Here is a 26,741-nt window from a genome sequence, read left to right on the forward strand (position 1 = left end):
CTCAGCTGTCCTCTGAAACAGCCAAGCACGTCACTCAGTTCAAGGACAATTCAGGAATAGGCAGCAATGCTGGGCCTTCCAGCGACAGGCACATCCCATTAAACAATCATTTTAAAAAAAATCAATGAACCTTATAGTGACGGAACAAGACAATGTGTTTTATTTTAAAAGCTTTAAAAAGTGATTCATTGATAACCTTCCACTTATTTTTTTTTTTTAAAAAGCTCATTTTTTTCTACAGCCCAATTAAAGTGTCAACCACCCAGGCCATTTAAAGTATTAATAGCAGAAACCGCCAACACTTGAAACCTCTTCATCGTGCATAGACACTATGAAATTGACAGCATAGATCAATGAGCTAGAGCTGTCCATCAAGCAATATTTTCCCTGCGGCTCAGGTTAATGGCTAATGGCTTTCTGGGCTCTCAGCCAACAGTAGATAATGTGCGTAATGAGGCTTGGCTTAGAGCCAGGAAACTATGAGCCTGTTGAAATAACTGAGCCCCACCCCCAAAAATATTGCTTGATTGACAGATCTGGCTCTCTGATCTATGCACTCAATTTTACAATGTTTACACAAGATTAAGAGGTTTCCAGTGCTGTCAGTTTCTGCTATTGATACTTTATTGATACTCACAAACAGTATATAATGAATCACTAGCCAATCAGGTTTTGGAGGAGATAGTTGGGAATTCTAGACAGATCTCCGTGATCTTCTTTGAATACTGCCACACCCGAGTTAAAAATTCATGCAAATATGGCTTAATATCTCATCAAAAGGATCACTTCCAACACTACAGCACTCTGTCAGTATGTTACATCATCCAAAATTAAATCCTGCATTAGGGTTTGAATCTGCATTTTTTGACCCAGAAACAAGATTGTTAAGATGAGCCAAGCAGATACCACAGTTACTGTGGAGATTTCTGCATTTCTTCTATATTTAATATCTGATTCTTTGCTTTCACTTTGCTGCATTCATTTCTTCTCACTCACCTATTTATAGATATTTAAAACGGTGTATAATGAAACTACTTGTAGTGCATTGAGGACCGGATATTCAAACATTTAATTAATGTATTGACCAATTGGCACCTGTCACTGGACCGCAATTTAGGTGTTAAGGTTGCTTTAGAAGCTTTCCGGAAAATGTCTAACAAAGGGATAAACAGTTACTTCTCATGAAGTAATAACTCCAATCAAGTTACCCATCAAGAAAAAAATGGCTTAACTTTAAGTAATGTGATATTTTCGATCATGCAAAACCCTCCAGGGTTACATTTTAACTGGTTTGGTGAGGGGATAAAGTATTAGCCAAGAGAACTCAGGGTAAATAAGGATGCACAGGCATGCTCTCCGCTTTTAAGAGTTCCATCTTTAGAACAAAACAAACACCTCAGAAAACCACAACAAGTGCATAATACACTGAACTCCCAGGCTCCCTCTGTTATTCTCTCATCATTATCATGACTCAAGTGTGTGGCATGACTGTTAAAACTTGAATTATCCACTTAACCCAGCGCAGATCTGTCAGTTATTCAAACGCGGCCGGAGTTCACAGGTTGATCCCTAAAGATTTCCAGGCATGCTTTACAAGGAAATCCCCTCATCTGGAGCTCTTTAATCTAACTCGTGCAGCTGTCACAATCGCTGGTTGCTGATAACCCTCCATATTGCCAGAGTTCAGGCACAGCAGCACAGGTCCGCGGCAAGACTCTCCGATAATTCTTCTGATACTCCACGTCTGTCAGTTTAATTGCACAGAATCGAGAGCCGGGCAAATCCTCAGGTTCGTGAGGATTTATAGAGGTTAAAGTGCAGGAAAAGGAAGTGTGACGAACATTCCAATTCTGTGAATGGTAATGGAGACTCCAACGATCAAGTCGTGAGCTATGCAATAACCAGCTGAAGTATAGGCTGCGAGGGATATAAGCACTAAATCATGTGGGCTGAAAGGAACAGCACCCAAAAATAAAAAAACAGAAACCACGTGGACTGAGGAAAGGTGATTAAATCCAACACAGGGTTCACGACAGAGGCAAAATACTGCGGATGCTGGAAATCTGAAACAAAAACAAAAAATGCTGGAAAAACTCGGCAGGTCCGACAGCATCTGCGGAGAGAGAGACAGGAGTTAACGTTTCGGGTCCGTTTGACTCTTCTTCAGTGCTCTGAAGAGTCATACAGGGCTCATGACATCCTAATCCCCCTCACATCCAACCCCTATGGTAACAGAGAAACATACACAGCAGGAGTACAAGTTAGAAACCAATTTTAACAGATGGTAAAATGTTTATCTCATTGAATGGGAGCACTGTACTCTGTGCTCTTATTCCTGATATGACTCATTGTACAAAGTTCTATGCTGAGTATGTTCAATCATAAAATGTACCAAATCTTTTCCCCCTAATTATGTTGTGCACCCTCTGTTCATATTGCTTAAGAGCATTCAAGTGCTGCACTTAATTTATTGTACAACCCTTCAGATCACTTACTGTTCAGTACCTGTGGGCCCTGCTTTGAATTGACAGAGATTTTGAAATAAGGTTTTCAGAGAAGGCAGAAGACAGTGTTGCAAAGAGGGACTGGTGACTACAAGCCCAGCACACCCAAGGGGACGTTTGAAGGGTTTCCCATTCTACCCTGCATCTCACCTCTTCAGTTAAAAGCAACGTTAATCAAGACATGAGATACTCCCCACCCCAGCCACTACTGCACGCTCGCTCAGAGCAGATCATAGACTCAAGATTTGGGAAGAAATAGAGGACTTAATGTCAAACAATGGTATTATCAACAGAATAAATTTCAGATTATGGATTATCCTTTATGTAGCAGAATCATTAGAAATGAATGAATACTTTTGTAAATGTGTGTTACAGTTTAATTAAAAATTGTACAAAGTTCAGATGAATATTTTATGCACAAGTGCAGGTGAGTGCAAATTTATATTATTCATGTCGCTGCTTAACATAAACAAAACACAAGATTTCAAGTACGGATCTTACACTGCAAGTGATTAAATTTTAAAAGGTTGTCCTATTTTTTTTTCATGAGGTGCAGAGTTGGTTTGACTGTATTTGCAAACCGAGCTTTACAAATTAAACTATTGGGATAGATTTGACCCCACTGATTTGGGTTTTAGATTTAAGGGTTATTCTTGGAGTTGCAGTCCCACCCAAGTGAAGTTGGTTGATTGCTCAAAGAAAGAGTGTAAACTTGCACCAGTTGGGGAGATAGCGGGCGTTCCCCCGCGTGTCCTGCTAAGAATCACTCACCGTAGTTGCTGTCATAGAAAACAATGAACTTTTGCCACCGCAGCTCGTTCACGAGGCGCAGCATGACATCGCCGATGCGGACAGGAGGTCGAGCAGGGAGAGTGTATTCCTCCAGGTCAGGGTTGCGGATGAGTTGACAGGCAGTGCGAGGAGAGCCCGCGTTGCTGCGCTGCACAAAGAGATGTGGAATATGCATGGTGTCTGTGAGAGACTGGAGGGCAGTGGCTGAGGTACAACCCGTGGAGGAGACCAGGGCGAGGATTCCTTGAGTCATCAGGTCACAGGCTGTCGCACAAGAAAGAAAGAAAGAAAGAAAGAAACAATTAATCCCCAACTGTTGGGTTAAAGGACATTAAGATGATGCAATACTTTTGAGATAACAAAACACAGGACACGTCTGAAAGAGTGACTGCAAAACTAGCCTCAGTACTCTACCATTGCCACTTTTAGCTCAAAAAGGGGGAGGTGACTGACAGAAGTCCGGGGTGACTCTGCCCGCTGCAGCAACGTCTGCCCACCAGAATGTTATTCTAGCCCAGGTTAATAGCAAGAAAATCCCCAAACTCTGCTGACTGCACTGGTCAGTAAAGGAAATGGGGAATCAGACCTCCATAACTCTGCAAGACACATTTACTAATAATTGTACCAGATTAATAACCTTACACAGGGAAAAATTGCACAAGGAAATTAAAATGCCACACTGGCAAATTGGGTTACAGCTAAAGTTACATTGTCCCATACCGACACACAGAAATGTACTCTGTATCTAACACCGTGTTGTACCTGCTCTGTGTGTGTGTGTGTTTGATGGGACAATATAGAGGGAGCTTTACTCTATCTAACCCTGTACTTTACCTGTCCTGGGTGGAAAATGGGACAGTGTAGAAGGAGTTTTATTCTGGATCAAAGTAATGCTGTATTTGCCCTGGGAGTGTTTGATGGGACATATAGAACACTTTTCAAAATTGGAGATGATCACAATGCACCTTTCAGCCAGCGAGGTATTTAGAAGTGTAGTCACTGCTGTAATATAAGGAAACCAATTTGCACCCAGCAAGGTCTCACAAACAGCAATGGGATAATTATTTCCTTTAAACGATCTTGGTTGAGGGGTAAATATTGGCCTGGACACGATGGAGAATTCCCCTGTTCTTCTTCAAACAGTGCCACAGGCCAGAATTTTCCCGTCGGCGATTTGGGGGCGGGGCCCGCTCGCCGAGGGGAAAGTGACACGGGATGAGGTTGGGAGGAACCCCCGACCTCATCCCGCCCCATTTAAATATTCAGGAAGGTGGGTGGACAGCGAAACCAGCTGCCCGCCCGCCGACCCGTCAATGGCCAATTGAGGCCATTGACAGGATAACTAACCCAATTAACAGACCTGCCCGTCCAACCTTAAGGTTGGTGGGTCGGCCAGGAGCCCTGGCGGAGAATAGAAAAAACACGAAACCTCATCCAGCGGCGGGATGAAGTTTCATGTCTGTTTTTAAAAACTTTAATAAACTGTGTGTGATATTTATTAACATGTCCCATCTCGTGTGACACTGTCACATGAGGGGGACATGTTAATAATTTTTTTATTTTGCTATTTTTTAGGTTTATTAAACTTTCAGCGCTCTCCCTGAGACAGCACTTAGTCTCTGGGAGATGTGCACTCTTTCGTGCGCATGCGCCAAAGAACGCACTTTGACAGTTGGGGATTCCTTCCCCCCCCCCGCACAGGAAGCACATAGCGTCGGGCAGCCCGCTGGGCAGGCCTAAATTAGCCCGCTCACTCAAAATGGCGGCGGGGCCCGTTTCGGCGGCAGAGTTCGGCCCACCCAACCATCGAGGGCTAAATTCTGTCCACAGGGTCTTTTACATCCAGCTGACAGGGTAGATAGGGCCTCGGTTCAATATTTCATCTCAAGGGCGGCACCTCCAACAAGGTAGCGTTCCCTCAGTGCTGCACTGAAACATTAGCCTAAAACACATGCTAAGTTTCTAGCGTGGGGCTCAAATGCAGAACCTTCTGACTCTGATGTGGGACTGACACTAGTGACCACGGCTGAAATATAATTCTTTCCTCTCTTTCGTTTTTATTTTCTTTTGGTTGCTGGTCTTCCTTTAGCAGCAAAGGGTACAGAAAAACAAAATTCTCCTAAGGCTACAGGATCAGTCTTGAACCAGGTGGGGAAGACTATTGTGCCTATTCTAGCTCCTTCGTCACAAAGGTTCTTGATTGGTAAGGGGATCAAAGGTTACGGGGAGAAGGCGGGAGAATGGGGCTGAGAAACTTATCAGCCATGATTGAATGGCGGAGTAGACTCGATGGGCCGAATGGCCTAATTTCTGCTCCTATGTCTTATGGTCTAAAAGGAATGTAGAGTTCCAAAAATGGTTCTGAAATAATTCCTGGACTGCCAATACCACTCCACTATCCTTTAGACCATTCTGTATGCTATTTACACTGTGTAAAGGACCTCCAGACATCAGTTCTGAACTTGTCTTTTACTTGGAGCCTGTGGCCTGTTCTCACAATTTTGTTTGAAGTGGTGTTTTAAATTTCCCTTTGCTGCACGATCTACTTTTTAAAAAAAATTCTAACCTCTAGAAAACCCAGTCTCAGTCATCATGGAGTCTTACAGCACGGAAGGAAGCCATTCGGCCCACCTTGCTAGTGTTGACTCTTTTAAAGAACTGTCCAATTTAGTTCCTCATTTAGTTCAGCTTTCTGCCTAAAACCATACAGGTAAGTCCTCTTGAAGCACATGTCCAATTGCATTTGAATAGTCGACACTTCCACAACACTTTCAGGTAGTTTGTTCTAGATCTTAACAACCCTCGACATGAGAAACCCTCTACACGAGGAGCTTTCTTCTCACTTCTCTTCTAGTTTTTATGCTAATTATTTTAAATCTATGACCTCTGGTTATCAACCCACTTGACAGAAGAAATAATTTCTCCCTACTTGCTCTACCAAAAACCCTGGACAATTTTTAGCACCTCTATTGGGTCTCCCTGTTATTTTCTTTGTCCTATGGAAAAAAAATCTCAGCTTCTCTATCCTCACCACATAACGAAAGTCTCTCCTCCTGGTGTCATCCTGCAAATCTCCTCTCTATCCTCTCCAGTGCCTTGACATGTTTCTTAAAGCTGCTTTTGCTGTTATAGATGATATCACTTGAATGTAGTGTTCGACTTTATAATTTGATTCAGTAATAATTCTTCCCTCTTACTGTATGTGGTCCATTTGCAATGAATGGAACGCCAAGCTCATTAAGAGTAGTCAAGTAAAGTTGGCCACAAGCTGCTCTTGCTGCCAAAGGAGCAGTGTATTTAGCAGCAATTAAAAGAGTAATTAATTTGTAGCACTCGGCCTCCAACTCTCATGCTCACAGCCAAAATAAAAGTGGCTCACTGACTGAAAGGATTTGGAATAAATTAGACAAAAAGGTAATTTCCTAAACTCTTTTCTTTCGCTTGGTACGAGCAGCACGTTACAGGTGATTCATAAGGTCTCACTCCTCACAGGGAAGCTGAATAGCTGATGGATGTTTTACATCGAAAACCACGGTTGTAAAATTAAGCTGGATAATTATTATTTACTACGTTCAGCTGTAATTCCTTGTCAGTTATTTTAATGCAGCAGTTTACTGTAAATTAACAGATGAACGCAGGCACAAGACGTGTATGGGAGTGTCTTAAGGATTCTAACATTAACAGGCCTGGAAGGAATTACCTCTCAATCCTACTCCACAGCTGGCCAATAGCAAGTGAGCAAGGATAGCTAGAGCAGGGGGTGGTCTCTAACTTTTCCCATTTCATTGCTCCATACATGGAATTACCTGCTCAGTGATCTTCCATACGTAAAGAAATCACAGGCGCTGGCCCATGATTGGCCAGACACACAGCTCAACCTCATAAACTCACTGTACTGCCACAAAAAGGACAGTTATATGATTCCTCTCATTGGGAAGTGTTGCAAAAAGCAATATAAGCATGTACATGTCTATATATTACATACATTTTACACATAGATATACATATATATCTTGCATCTGCATACACATCCATTATAAATTCCTATGAGCACATTTGTATCAGAAACTGCCTATGTAAACATGTCACACTGCAATTACATCCTTCCACCAGTGATGGTGCTATATTACTTCAGTTCTATGTCTCCCTGCACCTCACCCTATACTCAACACCACCAATTCTGCTTTGAAAATCATCTTAATTTGATTATTTAACGATAATAAGATAACATTCAAAGTTATAACATAAAACAAAGGACATAACTTAAGACTGGAGTTCACACCAGTGTGTCCTGGTCCAATGATCACTGGCCTCTAAACAGGCTTCAGCTGAAGATGATACTAAGTCTGGACTCCCCATGGAGGGTAAATGTGATTAGAAGTATTTGCAGTCCACAACTGCACACGTTGCCTTCACCCACATCCCACTAACCTCAAGTCCAGTTGCCAGTTTATTGGCAGATACTAATGGGTTATGATTCACAGGAGGCTGGGGAAATGAATTCACCAGCAGTCCTAATGAGAAAGTCTTGATTAGATTTCAAATTGGACTTTTAATTAGCGAGCAGAGGAAGAGGATTTCGTCTCAGGTCTACATTCATTTAAAGAGTTCAGGAGTGACAACAATCCACAAAATGGCATTTTCTTCCATTTTAAATACAGATAAATCAAGGATACTTCATTTTATGAATTTAAACAGGAGTCTTTTTTCCAAGATTATTGAGACAGAGAAGCTTATGAAACAGTTTTAATTTGTTCTTTTTCTCATTTCCTAAGGGCTTTTTTTACCCCTCTCTCTCTACTTAAAGGATTCCCTTGTTGCTATCGCACAATTCCGGGTAAAATTTCAGCAGTTAACATTCGTGAATATTCATCAGCCACAAATTATTGTCGTTTCCAACTCATTATTCATGACTCGAAACTAATCATTCTGTAACATCAACAGCCAATTTGAACAAAAACAAAGAAAAGTTTCTTGCATTATTATTAACATTGCCTGTCATTCAGAGGAGAATTAACCCAGCCTTTGCCTGTTCTGGTAGTTTGGGCGAATGCTGGAGATCCAATGACTATTAGAGGAACACAAAGATGTTCCAGTATCTGGCTTAACATTTCTCCTTCAATAAACGCCGCAGTGTGAATGTTCATCCTCACGTGCTATAAACTGGAAAAGTGACTCACTCACTTGTTTTGAGTTCAATGCAATAGAAACCAAATGGGGCTTACAACTGATAATACCCGCTCTGCCCATGAGGTGGAAACAAAAATTAACCCCCACTAAAAATAAATTCATTGCAGCCATCTCAGTGGGTGCAGCATTTGCTGCTGTATCACACACTTCAATGTATCCCATCAGATGCCAGCCCGAATCCCACCCAAAAGAACCAGTTGGCAAAACACATGACAGTCACAGAAAAGAAAATCAAATGTTGTATGTGTGTATGTCTCACTGCACCTGGCATTGGGAGATACACACGTACTGCGCCCTGTCAGAACACTCCCTGAGATGGCAAGACCATTCCTTCAACCTACTCTCTCTATCATTGACCATGACTCAGGTCATGTAGGTGGTCTTTGTTAATACACACAACGATGCGCCACAACTTTAAAAGATAAATCTGTGAAATCTCATGCCGCGTGAGCTTTATTTATTGGCCAGCAGTGCTGTCGTGTGGCACCATTGTCCAATAACAAAAGGCTGCTGACAATCTCCACTGAGGATAGCTGTTAACTGCAAACACCAGAGTTTTGTTGTTAGCTTTATATTCAAAACTTTGACCCCCTTTCAGGGGCTGATTGACCTGCTGTATATTTTCAGCATTCTCTTTCTCTTTATTTCAAGAATCCTGCACTCACCCACATCACGCGGCTACTCACACAAATTACCTTCACCTGTCAAAGCAGAGAAAAATCTGCTCTGTTGTAAAAGATGTGGGAGGTGTTCATTTATCTGGGCTGGTTGAGGCAGGAATTTGCCTAGTTGGTTGATTATGCCCATAAACCTTTGTAGTTCTGCTTCATTTAATCGATGGTGGGAATTCTTTTATTGCCTTTGTTTACAGTGGGTCTGTGGTAATCCCAGTTGCTTGTACAATGTGCCCTAGAAACTTTATTGTGGGCCTAGAAAACTCATTTTTATCGAGTGTCAGGCCAGCCTCTTGCAGAGTGAGTAAGGTGTCCCTGACCCATTTGTTGTGCTTCTGTCTCATTGACCCATGAATCATGATGTCATCCATGTGGTATATAATGCTGTCAATTCACTGCTCTGTATCGGATATTGTCCTTTGGAATATTTCATGGGCTGACGAGATGCCAAACGGCAGGCAATTAAAACAGTGCTGTTTAAAAGGGCATAACGAAAGTAGTTAAGAGTTTGGACTCCAAGTCCAATGGCAATTGACAAAACCTGCTGTTGGTGTCAAGTTTGGTGAAGATGTTGCTCCTTGCAAGTTTGGCCAGGCTCTTATCTACCGTTTGGGACTGGTACCGCATCAGAGCACCACCTGGTTGGCTTAGGTGACTGGCGAAATGACTCTTTGTTGCAGCATCATCTCAATCTCAGTCCTGACTCTTTTCAGAATTGGGTGCAGGATCTTCCATGACATGATTGGACAAAGGGACTTCGCATCTGCCTCAAGTTTTTCAGTTTACCCAAACCCGTGAACAGTGTAGGGAATTCCATCCTGAGTTCATCGTTGCATCGACCTCACCAACGTTTAGAAGCAGGTTGCATGCTATGCAGGTCTTTCTGCTCAACAAAGAGCATTCTTGATAATACACAATGTTTCAGAAACTTCCTTATCTTTGTATTTCAGTGTCGTAGCTAGCTGGCCTTGAACATTTAACTTCATCCCCTCCCACCCAGACCTTGGAGTTGAACAGAGGACAATTACAGTGACACTTCATTCAGCCATGAAACTCTGTCAGTAAACACTGTGACACCAGCTCCTGTGGCTAGCTTGAACTCAGTCGGATGCCCATTTACCAATCAATCAATGTCACCACCCCTACACTGGTTTGTATTTTCCTTCATTCCTCCTAGGAAGGTGCTTTCCTGGTTGTCAAGGTTTTGAATTTCTTGAATGGAGGTTCCTTTAACAGGTTTCTCCTTCTGTCTTGTAAACAGGGATTTCCTGGAATGGCACAACCACTTTAAAATGACCTGGTTTGCCACAGCCATGGCACTGCCCAATTCCGGTAGGGCATTCCTCTCGCCTATGGACCCTCCTCTTGCCACAGCAGGGACATCAGAACATGGCAGTCGGCGCTTTTTCAGGCCGTTTCCCTGGTTGCTGCCTTGCTAAATTTTTGGTTTTGCAGCCTACATATTGAACGACTTCATCAGGCTGTTCTTCGGAAATTTCCCTCTTATCTCGAACAAGAACCTTATTCTGCCTCCGCTCTTCGGCCTGTCATGCTAGTTGTATAGCTTTGCTTAAATCTAAATCTCCCCAAGGCTGTGAGAAGTCAGAGAGATTCTCACGTAAGATGCCAACGACTGTCCTATCTCTGATCAGGTCGTCTTTTAGTGTTCCAGGCTCAGCTTTTGACTAGGCGGTACAATTCATTGATGAATGAGCCAACCTCTTCACCCTGTTTTTGACCGTGCCGATTAAATTTCACCCTTCTGATGACGATATTTTTATGAAGGCTGAAGTCAAAGGTTCCGGTGACATCCTCATAGGAGGCTGTCTCTCTTCGTTCACCTCGCCTAGCCACCCTGCCGTCTGCTGTGCTCCCAACAGTGTATATAACAAAGTGCTAACTTGATCTTTGTTCTCTTTACCGGGCAAAATATCTTCGCCAATTTTTCTATGGCTCAGCCTGTCTGAGGACCTCTATATTTTGAAATTATTCTCGTAGGAGCAAAGTAGTCGCCACTTTTCACCCTGATTCAAGGTTGTTTTTTCCCCCCACATTGCTTGTCTTGGCAGTCGCTGGGGTGCCCTCATTATTTTGTTTCCTCCGGTGTGATTGCTGCATCGGCCTTGAAGTCCTTCACCCGCTGAGCTGCACTGTAGCTAGGCTTCACTTGAGGCTTTTCCTGCTATTTTCTATGGTTTCTCTGTGAGTGTAGTCACTTTTACTACCATCTGTTATCCTGGTTTCACTCCAGGGTTCATTAGCTTCTCACTCAGGAAGAGATCTTGCTGGAGACAATGGTCTTTCATTGTAAATAGTTAGTATGTAAATAAGCGCGTATTCAAAGGTTCTGTAAGTAAGACCAAGACATAGCTGGAGCTACTCTCCAAGATGCCTCTCAGCCATCTCTCAGCGAGTGACATCACTGTGACATAGCTACTAAGCATGTGTGTAAGGAGCTATCATTAGAGTTGACCTTTTACGCTACAGAGATCACACAGCCATAATCCACACTCCAAGTGTGAACAGCCCCACAAATTATGGTTTGACTCTGGCAATATTTCCTTTTTAGACCCATGTGGAATTGAGTTCCTTGTTCAGAGTAAATGGTCAAAGTAAATTTGTGTTGGGAATTGTTATGCTGGCATCCAGGAGTTTGTCAATATAAAATGCCCTGACCCTTTCTCTGAGGCTTGTTCAGACTAAGGCATCACTGAAAGGTAATTAACTGGTAGACATCACAATCACTCCAATAATAAATGAAAGACTTCTATTCCATTAAAGTTTCATTCACTGCAAGGTCTCAGAAGATTCCAAGCACCAAACTAAACAGCCAATCCAGCTGGCCCAACAATCCCAATCACAGCAACAGTGGAAGGATTAGAAACTCAACAGGAACTGGAAGAACACGGGGAGGTAACTGAAGGCACACTGGACCAGAAAAGTTTGAGATGACTTTGAGAAGGTTGAGGTGTAGTGAGGCAGGTTGATTGGGGAGATAATTTGAGAATGCAGGAGATAGGTCACAGAAAGTCTGTCACAAACACCTTCTCAAAGGCAATTAGGGATGGGCTACAAACGCTAACCTAGCCAGCCTTGCTCATGTCCTGCGAAAGAATGAAAAAAAATGAGGCAGAAAGATGGGGCAGTGCACAAGGATCGGGGATTGCTGCATGGGGTGGATATAGGAAAGGAAAAGTGAAGGCGATGGAGTTTGTGTAAAAATCTTCATCCATAATGGAGAAATTAAGAACTATTTCTCAAATTAATCCGCCAAGATTCTACATGAAATAACAACAGTAAAACACTGGGCACCATATAGACAAAACAATGGCACTTTTGCTCCCTGTCCGGACCAAATCCTCCACCTAACCTTCTCACTCATCCTATCCTGCCCCCAAAACTTGAGATTTTCCTTTCTTTATTGGGATGTGAGCATCACTGACAAGGCCAGCATTTGTTGCCTTTCCCTATTGCCCTTGAACTGTGTCTTGCTCAGCCACTTCAGAGGGCACTTAAGAGTCAACCACATTGCTGTGGGTCTGGAGTCACATGTAGGCCAGACCAGGTAAGGACAGCAGATCAGATTTCCTTCCCTAAAGGGCATTAATGAACCAGATGGGTTTTTATGACAATTGATGATAGTTCCATTGTCACCATTACTGAAGCTAGCTTTATATTCCAGATTTTTATTAATCAAATTCAAATTTCACCAGCTGCCTTGTGCTGTTGTTTTGTATACTTTGGTCACATCAGAGGGCGTGTAATCTGTGTAATGTGTTGGTAATCAAAAGAAAAAATTCTGGTGGGCGTGTCACAGCGTTAACACTCATTCTCGAGAACTAGTGTTTGCCTCAGTCCAGGGTCTTGGTGCTTCACCCAGGCTTCTTAATAAATAAAGAAAAAGTATTTTCTGATAAGGGACCCCTTTTAATGTCTTTAATTTCAGTTTTCAGCCACTCTTATGCCTGAAATGGGAAAGGTTAAAGATTGATGAGGTACTTGGAGATTTAGTCCAGAGATAGAATGGATGTAATTTCCTCAAAGCCATATATCGAAACCGCTGAAATTACCACAAATTGACATGGGCTACAGAAAAACAAAATGTCCTTAGCGCCAACACATAAAACGCAACTGGCTCGAGAACAACAGTTTAAAGATTTACTGACAGTATGATGTTAAAGGCTGCCATGTTCAGTTCCAGATAGGAAGTGAGCATCAGGGAGTAAGAGTGAGATTGAAAGTGGGAGCAAGAGTGAGGGTGAGTTGAGACTGAGTGAAAGAGACATGGGAGAATGAACTGACTGCAGGTTTCCATCAAAGAATGAAATCAGAAAAGGGCCCTGTCTCTATTGATGATGGAATGCACGGGGCTACCTCACCAGTCACGCAACTTAAAAGATTTTTATCATTAAGTTTTCAGTTTCCCTGTTAATATTTTCCCTCCTAGGTTTTGAGAGCAGCTATGTTAACAATTGAAAGGTGCAGCCTCTGTCTTTCAGCAGAATGTGTCGGGGTTAGGAGTGGGTTGTGGGATGGGAAAATTCTACCAAGTCTTTCCGTAAAGCTCATTCTGCTCAGGAGCAGCACTCCTCTTCACATCATCCAGTTCAACTGACAAAGAAATCTCTGTCTCAGCCTCAAGGCAGGATCTTCTAAATTTAAGAGGTGACCAAGAAAGGGAGATTGCAGTGCTGAAGCTGACAATGAAAGATCACAGAATGATGCACATTGGATTACAGTAATAAATTGTAGCAAGTCCCTGGGCCTTTTAAGAGAAGAATCAGAAAGCTGCAGCAGCATGCTATTAAACTGTACCAAACACATTTCAATTCAATAAAATTCGGAGAAAGGAGGAAACAATCAACTGCTGGCTTGGTGGGACTGTGCTCATAACTGACAGTGTGGCTGTGAAAGCTGCTGCAGAGAGTCATAACCCAGAACTATTCTGTTCACTAATGTCATCTCAACAAATGGAGACCCAATGACGCTCCAATTCCGAATATTTATAACTTCCTGATGAGTGTTCAGGACAGCTGATCTCACCAAATACCTCCCCACTACAGAACTCAAGATTCACCCCATCCAATAGCAGGCCCAGTCTGGCTGCAGTGTGCATTATCTACAGGATGCTCTACAGCAACGTGCCAAGGTGGCTATGACAGCCCTCTCAAGTCTCGTGACCTCAATAATGGAAATGGACAAGAGCGGCAGTCTCATGGGATCAGCATCATCTCCAAGGTCCTCTCCAAGTCTCACACCATCAAATATTACTGGCTATCCATCATCCATGGGTCAAAATCCCCATCCATCACCATTGTGCGCATACCATCACCAGAAGGATATCAGTGGCTCAAGGATAAGTCTTGCCACCACTTTATCGGGGCAACTGAGAATGATCAATATGTTAGCCTCGCCAACATCACATCCAGAAAACAAACAAACAAAGACAAGTCACAAAAGCCACATTAACTTGAACAGGCCAGACAAACAAGCATTCAACCCCCTCAAGCTGCCATTGCCTACTTTCTGTTTTTGTTGGTGTTCCTGCTGAGTCAGCCATTTTAATAGCATACACATTAAGCAGTGTTGCAGGGGCATGTTTCATATTAATAGTAAGCAATGTAACTTCAGCAGAACAAAGTATCAAAGTGTTAAACAACGAAATGGCATATATACCATATCTTTCACAGCCCGAAATTATCCCAAAGTGAATCATAGCCAATGGGGGTACTTCTGAGGATTAGTCTCTGTAGTAATAGAGGTAGTGCATTGGTCAACTTATGCACAATGAGGTTCCACAAACAGAAATGAGAAAAATTATCAGAAAACATGTTGGTTAATGTTTCCCTGCTTTTGTTCAAATAGTGCCATGGGATCTTTTATAGCCACCATGAAGTGGCTGAATGTTCATATCTGGCTTATTCAGGGTAGTGTGACTTGTGTTAGTTTGGTTTCCAGATGTGATACAGGCAAGGCTGGCATTTTTCACCTATCACCAGGTTTTTCCTTGAACCTCTGATGCCCTTGGACTGATGGTCTGCCCAACTTGTGATGGGGATGGAGTTTCAGCCCTTGATCCAGCTTTTATGAATTCCTGCTTCTGTGCATTTGCATCCTTTTCCTATAAGTATTCTCTGTTGTTGGTTCTCCAGTTACTCAGTCACGTCAAATTAAACAAATAACATCCTACTGCAAGTACAGAGATCCCCTGAATATACTTGTACACATATACACAATCTCCAGCAGCATCAATCCTCTCCTCTCTTCTCCCATTGCACAAATACAAAGCTCAGGATGTCACTGCACTGACTCATAGACATTTACAGCACAGGAGGCCATTCAGCCCACCATGTACGTGCCAGTCAACAAAGATCTGACTACACTAATCCCATTTTCCAGTGCTTGGCCCATAGCCCTGAAGGCTATGGCAATGCAAGTGAATATCTAAATACATCTTAAATGTTACAAGAGTTTCTGACTCAACCACCCTTTCAACGCAGTGAGTTCCAGACTCCCACCACCCTCTGGATGAAGAAATTTCTCCTCAACTCTCCTCTTAGCTTCCTGCCTCTTACCTTAGACCTATGTCCCCTGGTTATTGACCCCTCTACTAATGGAAAAGGTGCCTTCCTATCCACCCCATCTATGCCCCTCATAATCTTATACACCCCTCGACCTTCACTGCTCCAAGGAAAACAACCCCAGCCTATCCAATCTTTCATCATAGCTCAGGTCCTCCAGCCCAGGCAGCATCCTGGTAAATCTCCTCTGCACCCTCTCCAGTGCAATCACATCCTTCCTAGAATGTGGTGACCAGAACTGCACGCAGTACTCCAGTTGTGGCCTAACCAGCATTTTATACAGTTCCAGCATAACCTCCCTGCTCTTGTATTCTATGCCTCAGCTAATAAAGGCAAGTATCCCATATGCTTTCTTAACCACCTTATCTACCTGCCCTGCTACCTTCAGGGATCTGTGGATATGCACACCAAGGTCCCTCTGATCTTCAGTACATTCCAGGGTCCTACCATTCATAGTATAATCCCTTGCCTTATTAGCCCTCCCCAAGTGCATTATCTCACACTTTCCCATTTGCCATTGCTCTGCCCACCTGACCAGTCCATTGATATCCTCCTGCAGTTTACGGCTATCCTCCTCACTATTTACCACCCTACCAATTGTTGTTCATTCACATAACTTTTGAGATCAGAGACGCAGCAAGGGAAAGTGATTTTGGAAGAGAATTCCAGAGAGTAATAAATGACTTTTCCAAGGCCTTTTGTTGCCTTAATGTGACCAGGACATTTGCAATGTTTCTGGAAACTCTGGACCAGTAACAGAAAGTGGCGGTGGTATGTTACAGATCCAAGTCACTGTGGCAACATGCACTTTTTACATATTTGTTGTTGTCTGGAGCTTTGAATAATGATGGTAGATGCTCCAGCTACCTTTCCATCACATGACTGAGCAGCAATCTCTCCCGCTCTTACCCACCTGCCATTGGCATGTGTCGGAAGGATTTGCAGGATGATAATCAGCCTGGTTGGCCGTTACTATGAATGCACCTTTCTTGGCCATCAAGCCCTGGGGTAGGACTCAAACCTGGAGCTTCTCGTTCAGAGGCACAGATGCTACCCAATGTTCCACAGGGTCTCCTCAACAGAAAGTGAGGCATCAATACAGATTCAAACCAATAGAATTCTCAGCGTTCAACAGCTTCATTAGGCAGCATAATAAACAAATCCCATCCTTTCACCCTCACGAAGAACGCTTCTGCTGTTGGGAAAGTTTAATTATAACTGCCAGTTGTGAGGTTGTGAAATGCCTGTACATTAAATTTATCCTATTCTGCCATGTGTCTCTAAGAACGAGACTTCATGTTGCCATGTGATGTTAATGGAGAAAAATTCCACAGAAGGTTGAATCAGTTGCAAATGTTGCTGTGAGGCTGCCCATATAATGATTTATAGTATACAAATTTTTAGTAAAAATGTTTGTCTCCAATCTCACGCATAGTCTTTCTGATTGGTTTCATATTTCAGTAATTTCACATTTGACCTTTCTGATCAGTTGCTTGCCATAATACAGTGAATCAAAAAGGTTTAGAGAATGCTATCAACCTCCTTTTAGCCACATTTACAGTTTCCCTCTTCAATATGCCCAGTACCCACTAACTAAAAACAAAGCACCAGTTACAGTTTAACTTTAATACCTCTGGCACAATGCCCATCCCATAACCACCTTTCACTGTCACTCTTTTCCAAACCTACCCACCATCGCTTAATGACCAAGTCTCAGTGGTTGCTGGCTGCTCTGTCTTCCCCACATCAATCCCATATGTTTGTTCACCCCTGTAGCTCTGCTATATGCCAGTGAGACACCTCATTTGAGATGGGGTTTGCACATTACTGTTGTCAATTTTTGCAGACAAACTCTTAAAATGTTTGGACAACAATCCTCTTCCAACTACATTATTAGCAGATGTATTTACAATGGAAGAGAAAAGTAATATCAACATGTTAAGGATTCATCTCTGATACCACTTCATCTCCAGTAGTGGTACCTAAAACATATAAAGTAGATAGAATGTAAACCAAGCAAATAGAAAACATGTATCAGGTTGTAATTATCTAGTCCATTTGTTACAATACCTTATCCCACAAGGACTAAGACAGTTTCTATTCCTCCTGATTCTGTTCCCAAACTATTGATTATGATTCAATCAATTTACTTTCAAGAGGTGTCCAAGTGCTCAGTTGAACTAGAGTGCCTCATCTTTTAAAGACTTGGCTGGATCAGCCTTAAGCAGGACCAATTTGAAAATTGAAGAGCTGAAGATTATCATCCCTCTTCTCAATTTTTTCGTAATGTTGGTGGATAATTGTGTAACCCAGAAGTATCTTAATGCGTGGGATTGGATTATGCTTCCTGATCAGTAAGTGGGATTTACTAACCTCCTCATTCCTCAAGGAAACAATCAACATCTGGTTTACTCAGATAAAAGCAAAGAACTGCAGATGCTGGAAATCCAAAACAAAAACAAAAATACCTCGAAAAACTCAGCAGGTCTGGCAGCATCGACAGAGAAGAGTCTGGTTTACTTACCTTGGCACCCCAGACTTTGGCAAGATAACGGTGAGTATGGTGAGGAGCTAAAAGGAGAACAATATGAACTGCAGTTCCACTGGACTCTCACTCAGGCCATCCTTTTGTTAAAATCAGTGGAGGAAACCATCTCCCTTCTCCTTACACTGACATGGGCGACCTGTTCACTGGTTGCCTCCATGGAAATGAAATCATCTCATTTGCCACATCATCATCTAATTGAGCCAAACTCATCAGTGCTAATTCAAATACACAGGAAATCAATCAGACCATATAACACCCCAGTTAACACCCTGAGCAACACAGATTATATTTTCAGTTGTCCATGCAGTATTTTAATCAACAATCACTATTTTTACAAATGAAATTACATTGTGTAAAAATTAGTATATTAACACCTAACTATGTGTTTGGTTCTTAACTATCCTTTAAAGGTGCTTTACAAACCATTCAGACATATCAGACTGATCCCTCGCCTTTGAATCAGAGGGTTGTGGGTTCATGTCCCACTCCCGGAAACCAAGAACTGTGATTGTACTCGAAAAGAGTTGCAATCTGTGACTGTTGATAACTCGAAAGAGTATCAGACTGCTAGTTAGTGGTATAAGAAGGGCCATCACCACCTTCTTGGGGCAACTAGGGATGGGTAATCAATCCTTCCTTGCCAGTGACATCCCCATCCTAAGAACATGTTTGCGTGGCCAAATTCTGCTTCCAATGTTAAAACTCATTTTAAAAGAAACAGATTAATACTTCCTCTAAGATAACAGGTGAACTTGGGGATGCACATATTTGAATATTTTCAGAGCATAATTTCAAGGCCCTGGCCTTGATCCAGGTGTTTATACTGAATGGCTTGGTTACAATTGGAAGTTGATTTTCAATAAGTTTGTTGCTAATATGGGTAACAGGTAAAAGGTGGAGTAGAAATAACACCAGCAAAACATAGCACAGAAACAAGACTGCAACACAGGCAAAATGTGGAAATAATATAGGAAATAATACCTAAGATACAGCGGAAAATGAGTACAAAGGAGATTTAAGAGGCACAGCCCAACACTGGAGGAAAACTAGATAACAACACAGATCAGGAGTGCCTGACCTGTAAACTCCAATCAGCTCAAAACAATACTTTCATTCAACAATGTGAAGCCACATATCAACAGTGTCATGAAGAGATATGAATGTCTATAAATGTTATTGGAATTTTTTTTTAAATACAGTCTGTATCTATGTGTGTCTTAACTGGATTAAATCCCAGCTAGTCTGGGTGCTTTGATGTATAGTAGTTTTGAGATGTTAATTGGATAGACGTAAGGAAGTTAAAAGGTAAAGTGCAATTTGCATTTTTAAATAAAGCATTCAAAAGAATGGGTAAAATCTTGCACTTAGCTGAGAGATGCCAAGCAATATGTTTACATTACTAATAAAATTGGTGGAATGAAAGGATTATTGTTAGGAGAGGTAAAATTAAACAACCTAGTAATACAATGGAAATTTTACATTCAAAGGGGAAGCTCGGTATAAACAGAAAGGAGTTTGTGTGTGTGAGTCAGAGGCATTTAAGATCTAACCAGCCTGTAAACCTACAACTGTGTCTGCAAAGGAAACAAATTGAAAGGAACCTAATTTTGAATTTGTAAGGTCAAATGTGCCTTGCTGTTTAAAGTCTATGGGTTATAGTTGCTTTGGTGAAGATTTACCTGGGAGCGATTAATTTGGGGATTTGTTTAAAAGTTATTATGGTAGTAATTTGTAGACATGTATATGTGCTTAATTTGTTGTTAAATTAATCAGTGTTTAATTTAGTTTTATATAAAAACCTTTCAAGGCTTGGTGGTCTTATTCCTGAATTCAGAGCTGCATCTCAAACATACCAATTGAAAATATAGGTTATGACAGTTGTTCAAGTTTCCTTCTGCGATTTTAAACAACTCAATCTTTGCCAACTGCTGTGTCATAACACCAGGACATTGATTGTGTACCATTATTACACTTCACCCTTGGTGTTCAGTACTGCTTTGCTCACACTTTAGGGGAGCACTAGATAAGTTTGCTGTGGTGTCTATGCTCTTAATAGACTAAGTAATAAACATTTAAACATCTGTTGGAGTGTGAGGGAGGTATAATAGTTCCATAGTACCTTCTCCTGCTCCCCATTTACTCTGAATGGTATAATTTCACTTTGTGCACTTTCAGTGCTCTGCTGCTTACCTATACCTCAACAACATGTTATATCAGAACAAAAAGCGGCCATTCTGTCCCTTGAGTCTGCTCCAGCATTCCATCAGGTCATGTCTGATCTATACTTTAACTCTTTTAGCTACTTTTGCCCCATGACCCTTAAAATCCTTACCCATCAAAAATCTATTGATCTCAGAGTTAGGCTGGAGGGAATAACTTGCACACAAGCTGAATAATTACTCCAGTTTGCTGATCCTCATCTGCTGCCTATGGATTTTTATTTCCCTGTTCAGCTCCCTGGGGTGTTATATACCTGCAGAGATGTGCCTTGAATTCTATTTCCTGCCTTGCTCACAGATAGTTAATTGCAGGGATACCATCAACAGAGATAGTTTGAATATCTTCTGTTGAACAGTTGGCAAATGTTCACTCAAAGGCAGTTTGCATAATAACAAAGCACATCCAGTACTGAAATGCATGACTTGAATCTGATCACTGTCACGGCTCAGGTAAACAAACTGTATTCTCATGCCACGCTCTCACCAGTGAGGTGAGCAGGATCAACATGGATGTGGCCTTTACCCATGGGTCACAGAAATTCTTTCTTCTAATCGCTGCGCTGCAAGATTTATCTGATCATAGGCCTTTTCCCAATTGAAACCAAAGAAATTGAGCTCGCTGTCCCAATTCAACGCCCAACCCCAGAACAAAATTTTAAACTAGATCTTTGAAGCATCGATGAAACAAAATGGCTCTTGCCTTCAAAATGGCTGCCTGACCAGTTTTCCCATGCAAAAGAGGAATGTGGAAATTAACCTTTTGACGGTGTCCCTTTTCCATGGACCAGATTCCACCATTTTCAAACAGTGCTAGCTTTAAGAGTGAGAACTGAGTTATGAGGGAAGGTTCCTCTTTTTGCACCTCTGGGTTGGAAGGGAGATTCACCTCTCTACCAGGTGCCATGGTTCTACTGAAATCCATGCTGGGAAACCTCAACCCAGTTCCGAGAAATGTGAGGTCCCGAGCTCTGGGCTGTTCATGTTGCAGCAGGATTGCAAGCTCAGGTAGAGGGACACAGACTCGGGCTGGTGTGGAAAATGGTAAGATGCAGTCGGAAGTTCTTTGATGGAGCAGTTTACCCTACAGCTGAGCCATGGCATCCTTCATCTGGAGTTTGATGCTCAACAAAACACAAGATGTCGACCATCCACTGCAACTTTCACCCAAATAAAAAGTATACAGAAATTTACGGAGTAGACCACAAGTCTCGGTGTCAGCCCTTTACTTCCTGAGCCTTCAGTGTCCAGACAAACAGAGTGAGAAGCTTCCTTTCCATGGCTGGTACAGACATGCACCAATCCTGGGAGGAAGCATGACCTGCATCTTCTCATCCTGTTAAGTTCTATTTGTACTGGCCTGAATACCACTGTAAGGCACTGGATTAACTTAAAAGAACCTAGGAGGGTTGGTAACAGGAATTAAAATGCCCAATATATGCTATAAGGATAATGTTTTATTTTATTGTATAGTAATGTTCCAATGTCCTATGAAATTGGATACAAACACAGCTTTTATTAATCTAACATAATACCTTCGTTGCCCATAATTGTATCCTGTCTAGATTTTTGGAATATGTGAGATATGTGAATAATTAAACAAAGTTAAAATTCTTAGACGTTTTCACACAGCACACAAGTGACTTTTACAATGTTTAACAACGTGATGACATATAAATCCAGAAGTGCATACCACACATCAAACAGTCAAAACTCTAAACAGACTCCTAGGACTGAACAAAGATCTGTGCCACGGAATGAACCCCACTACTAAACACTGAGAGGTTGGTGAGCTCACCTTGGTCCCTGCAGTGCACAGTCCAGCACAGCCATTGCAGTGTGCAGCTCACTGTCATTAAGTCACTAGTCAGGCTGCCTGCACTATGTACACTGCAATGATGCATCATTGCATACACTTACTCAATGGCTGCTAAATGAATAGCACTTTTCTGCCATTAGTATGCAATTGTTGCACTTAAGTAAACAGCACATACTGCCTTTAGATAGACGATCTACCCTCCCAGTACTGCCTGGAGGCAGAGTCAGACATTGTACAAGGTAGCAGGTGGCAAGGAGAGGACTTCATGGCCAGAACACATCAAAGGGGTTCAGATAAAATCAAAACTGCAAGAGTGAAGGTCAGGCAGTTCAAGAACACCATCCAAACACTGAGATGAATTGAAGTCTTGCAACCAACTCAGTATTTCTTCCCTTGCCATGGCACAGAGTTTTATCAGAGTGTGGTTTTATTTTCACTTTGTTGACCTGGGAATTTTGACAGCAAACAACAGCCTTAAGATGATCCAACAGCACAATGAACAGTATATGTCACATTAAATAATTCTGAGCACTGAGGTGCAGAGAGATATTAAAAAGGTTGCTGGATTTCTTTTTCTAGGGGAACAAACTCTAGCCATGATTCTGTGGGGCCAGCAAACCTGGGCTTACATAGAAATTACAACGTGGAAACAGATCATTCAGCCCAGGGAGCTCATATTGGTGTTTCTACCTCCGCCTGAGCAGTATCCCAAATCCCATGTGCCCACCGTCTTGCCATGTTCCTTTGCCCCTTTCCTTCAATCACCCACCTAACCTGTAAATGTTGACATAGTTGACCCTGAATCGGATGAATTACTCACAATCACACTCCAGTTCTGCCCCTGCACACCATCCCCCAATCCCCGCCACCCACCCCCCACCCCTCTCCAGGCAGCCTGGAGAGCCCCCGACTTTCTTTAGTGTCAGTTTGGTTCACCTGGCATTACCCTCACCTGTAAGATTTGTAGTTTCAAGCCATAATGCAGGAGTCGAACTCACAATTTAAGATGATATGTCAGTGCAGGACTGAGGAAGTGCTACACTCCCAGAGGTGTTGTCTGTTAGATCAGGTATTAAACCATGTTCAGGCTTCCTCCTGAGGACCCCAGCATCACAGATGCCAGTCTTCAGACGACTTGATTTTCTCCACGTGATATCAAGAAACAGCTGAAAGCACTGGATACAGCAAAGAATATGGGTCTTGACAACATTTTGGCTGTAATACTAAAGACTTGTGCTAGCCGAGCCCTTAAATAGCCAAGCTGTTCCAGTACTTGAATCTAGCCGACAATGTGGAAAATTTCTCATGTATGTCCCGTCCACAAAAAGCAGGACAAATCCAATCTGGCCACCTACCAACCCATCAGTCTACTCTCAATCATCAGCAAAGTGATAGAAGATCTTGTCGACCTTCAAGCGGTACTTACGCAGAGATAACCTACTCACTGGTGCTCAGTTTGGGTTCTGCCAGAGCCATTCAGCTTCTGACCTCATTACAGTCTTGGTCCAAATGTGGGCAAAAGAGTTAAACTCCAGACGTGAGGTGAGAGTGACTACCCTTGACATCAAGGCTGCACTTGACTAAGTGTGACATCAAGGAGCCCTGGCAAATTTGAGGTTAGTGAGAACTGGGGTAAAACTGATTGTAGTCATAACTAGCACAAAGGAAGATGGTTGTGGTCATTGGAGGCCAATCATCTCAGTTCCAGGACATCAATACAGCAGTTCATCAGGTTGGTGTTCTAGGATAACCATCTTCAACTCCTTCATCAAAAACTTTCCCTCCAATATTAGGGTTGAAGTGGGGATGTTCGCTGATGATTGTACAATGTTCAGCACCATTCGTGACTCCTCAGACACAGAAGCAGTTCATTTTCATCAACAGCCAGACCTGGACAGCATTCAGCTTAGGCTGATATTTGGTAAGTAAAATTCATGCCACACATTGCCAGGCAATGGCCATCTCCAAACGGAGAGTATCTAACCATTTCCCCTTAACATTCAACAGCATTACCAATGCTGAATCCACACCATCAACATCCTGGAAGTTACCATTTACCAGAAACTGAACTTGATTAGCCATAAAGTTACCATGGCTACAAGGGCACATCAGATTCTCGGAATTTTGTGTCAAGTAACTCACCTCCTGACTCCTCAAAGCCTGTCCACCATCTACAAGGCACAAGTCAGGAGCGTGATGGAATACTCTCCACTTGCCTGGATGAGTGCAACTCCAACAACACTCAAGAAGCTCGACACCATCCAGGACAAAGCAGCTCCACTTGACTGGCACCCCATCGATCACCTTAAACATTCACTCCCTCCACCACCAACGCACAAAGACAGCCATGTGTACCATCTACAAGGTGCACTGCAACAACTTGCCAAGGTTCCTTCAACAGCACCTGAAAAACCCACAATCTCCATCATCTAGGAGGACAAGGGCAGCAGACGCATGGGAACACCACCACCTGCAAGTTCCCCTCCAAGCCACACACCACCCCATCTTGGAACTAGATTGCCGTTCCTTCGTTGTCGCTGGGTCAAAATCTTCTAAGTCCCTCCCAACTGCACTGTGGGTGTACCTACACCACATGGGTGCAGTGGTTAAGAAGACGGTTCACCAAAAGCACCTTGTCAAGGGCAATTAGGGGCAGGCAACAAATGCTGACCCAGCTAACAATGCCTACATCTCAAGAACGAATAGAAAAAAAGTAGTTCCCATGCCATCCTTCAAAGAAGGGCATGGAGTTGTCTTGATGGGACTGATCAACATTCCTTTCCAAGTTAAAACACATTAATTGATGCTATTTGTGAGATCTTGTATGGTGCACATAACAGACACAAAAGTAATTATTTGGATGTGGGGCACGTGGATGTTGGATCATGTGCTACATGAACACAAGTTTTCTATTTTATTTCCTAATTTACAGACCTCCTGTCATTCACCTCCAGATTAATGAGTGTACTCTGCCAGGAATTGAACTCACAACCTTTAGCAATTATTAAAAGATTGCATTTAAATTGTTTTAATTCACAGCATCAGTACAAAATACTTTGAGTAAGGAGGGAAATTGAGAGAAAGCAGTAATTACAGCAATCAAATTACAGTAAGAAATCCAGAAAAAAAAATTCAATTCACATTGACATACACCTGACAGGTTTCAGGAATTAAAAACAACTCCATTTAGGATTTTACGAGTAGTACCAAAGATGTATCTAAGCATGTGCAAAGTGTTCTGAATGATATTCTGTTGCTATTTGAGATGGATTGGTTTGGATCTTTCATTCAAATGTACAGAGATTAGGCTTAAACAGCTGCCATTAGCTTCACACATGAGACCCCTGAAGCAAGGAACACATCCCAAACACTCTGGTTTGATTCACACTAGAAATTATTTTTCTTCTATTTCCATTTTTATATCTCTTCACCGGTTTTGAAGTAGTTCTTTACACCTTTTCCACTTTCTTTTTATTACCATTAGGCAGAAGGCCTAGAATAAAGTATATTATAGACAAGAAGCTGCTAAGATCTCTGAGTTCAGTGTAAAATTAGAATGGTAGAACCAAGATCCTGATAATATCTGACGCATTATTTCAAAACCACACACTGACCATTAGAAACACCTGTTTTGCAGGTTTTTTGTTGAGGGTTTCACATGAACAGTTGACAGCTGCTTTCCAAAGGATTCCATGACCAACACCACTTGGTGTATAGACTGAGTAATTACGTGCATGTACCTCAGGGGCCATTCTACGAGTGTGCCTTGCCTGTCAGAAGCCTGGGCGCCAGAAGCACCTATCGGAGGTGCAGATGCATGATGCTTATGACCTTCTGATCAAACAGGAGATTGTTAACTCGGTGCTTACTTCTTCCAGACATTGTAAGTGGACTGAAGAATCTGAAACCTCAGGATGTCTGAACTACACCCAACATGCTTCAAGAAACACGTGAGGAATTTTGTGAAGCATCAATGACCATTTTACATGAGTCACTGGGCAGGTTTGCCACTGCTTCTATCCTCTAGTCAAGTTTCCCAATTCACTTCAGCTAACTCAGATTTCATCCCCACATAGTTGCCCTTATTTAAGTTTAAGATGCTAATCTTAGACCCACTCTTCTCCCTTTCAAACTGGATGTAAAATTCAATCAAATTGTGGTCATTGCCACCTAGGGGTGCCTTCACCCTCAGGTCATTAATTAATCCTGTCACTTTACACAATACCAAGCCTAATATAAGCTGCTCTCTGGTTGGTTCCAGAACACGCTGCTCTAAGAAACTATCTGGAAAGCATTCTAAGAACCCCTGATCCTGGCTACTAATGCCAATTTGATTTTTCCAGTTTATGTGTAGATTAAAATCACCAATGATTATTGCTGTCCCTTTATTACAAACACAATATTTTCTCTTGAATAC

The 26,741-nt window shown here is 42.2% G+C and overlaps 1 protein-coding gene across 1 annotated transcript in view; it reads right to left on the bottom strand.

The window, feature by feature from the left end:
- LOC144668716 (glutamate receptor ionotropic, delta-1-like) overlaps positions 1 to 26,741 on the bottom strand; it is a 621,802-nt gene that overhangs the window by 276,928 nt on the left and 318,133 nt on the right. Inside the window, exon 3 of the mRNA XM_078531049.1 lies at positions 3,276 to 3,560. Within this exon, the coding sequence (XP_078387175.1) occupies positions 3,276 to 3,560 (285 nt within the window). The remainder of the gene's footprint in view (positions 1 to 3,275; positions 3,561 to 26,741) is intronic.

Source organism: Cetorhinus maximus, chromosome 27, assembly GCF_964194155.1.
Source record: "Cetorhinus maximus chromosome 27, sCetMax3.hap1.1, whole genome shotgun sequence".
NCBI lineage: Eukaryota > Metazoa > Chordata > Chondrichthyes > Lamniformes > Cetorhinidae > Cetorhinus > Cetorhinus maximus.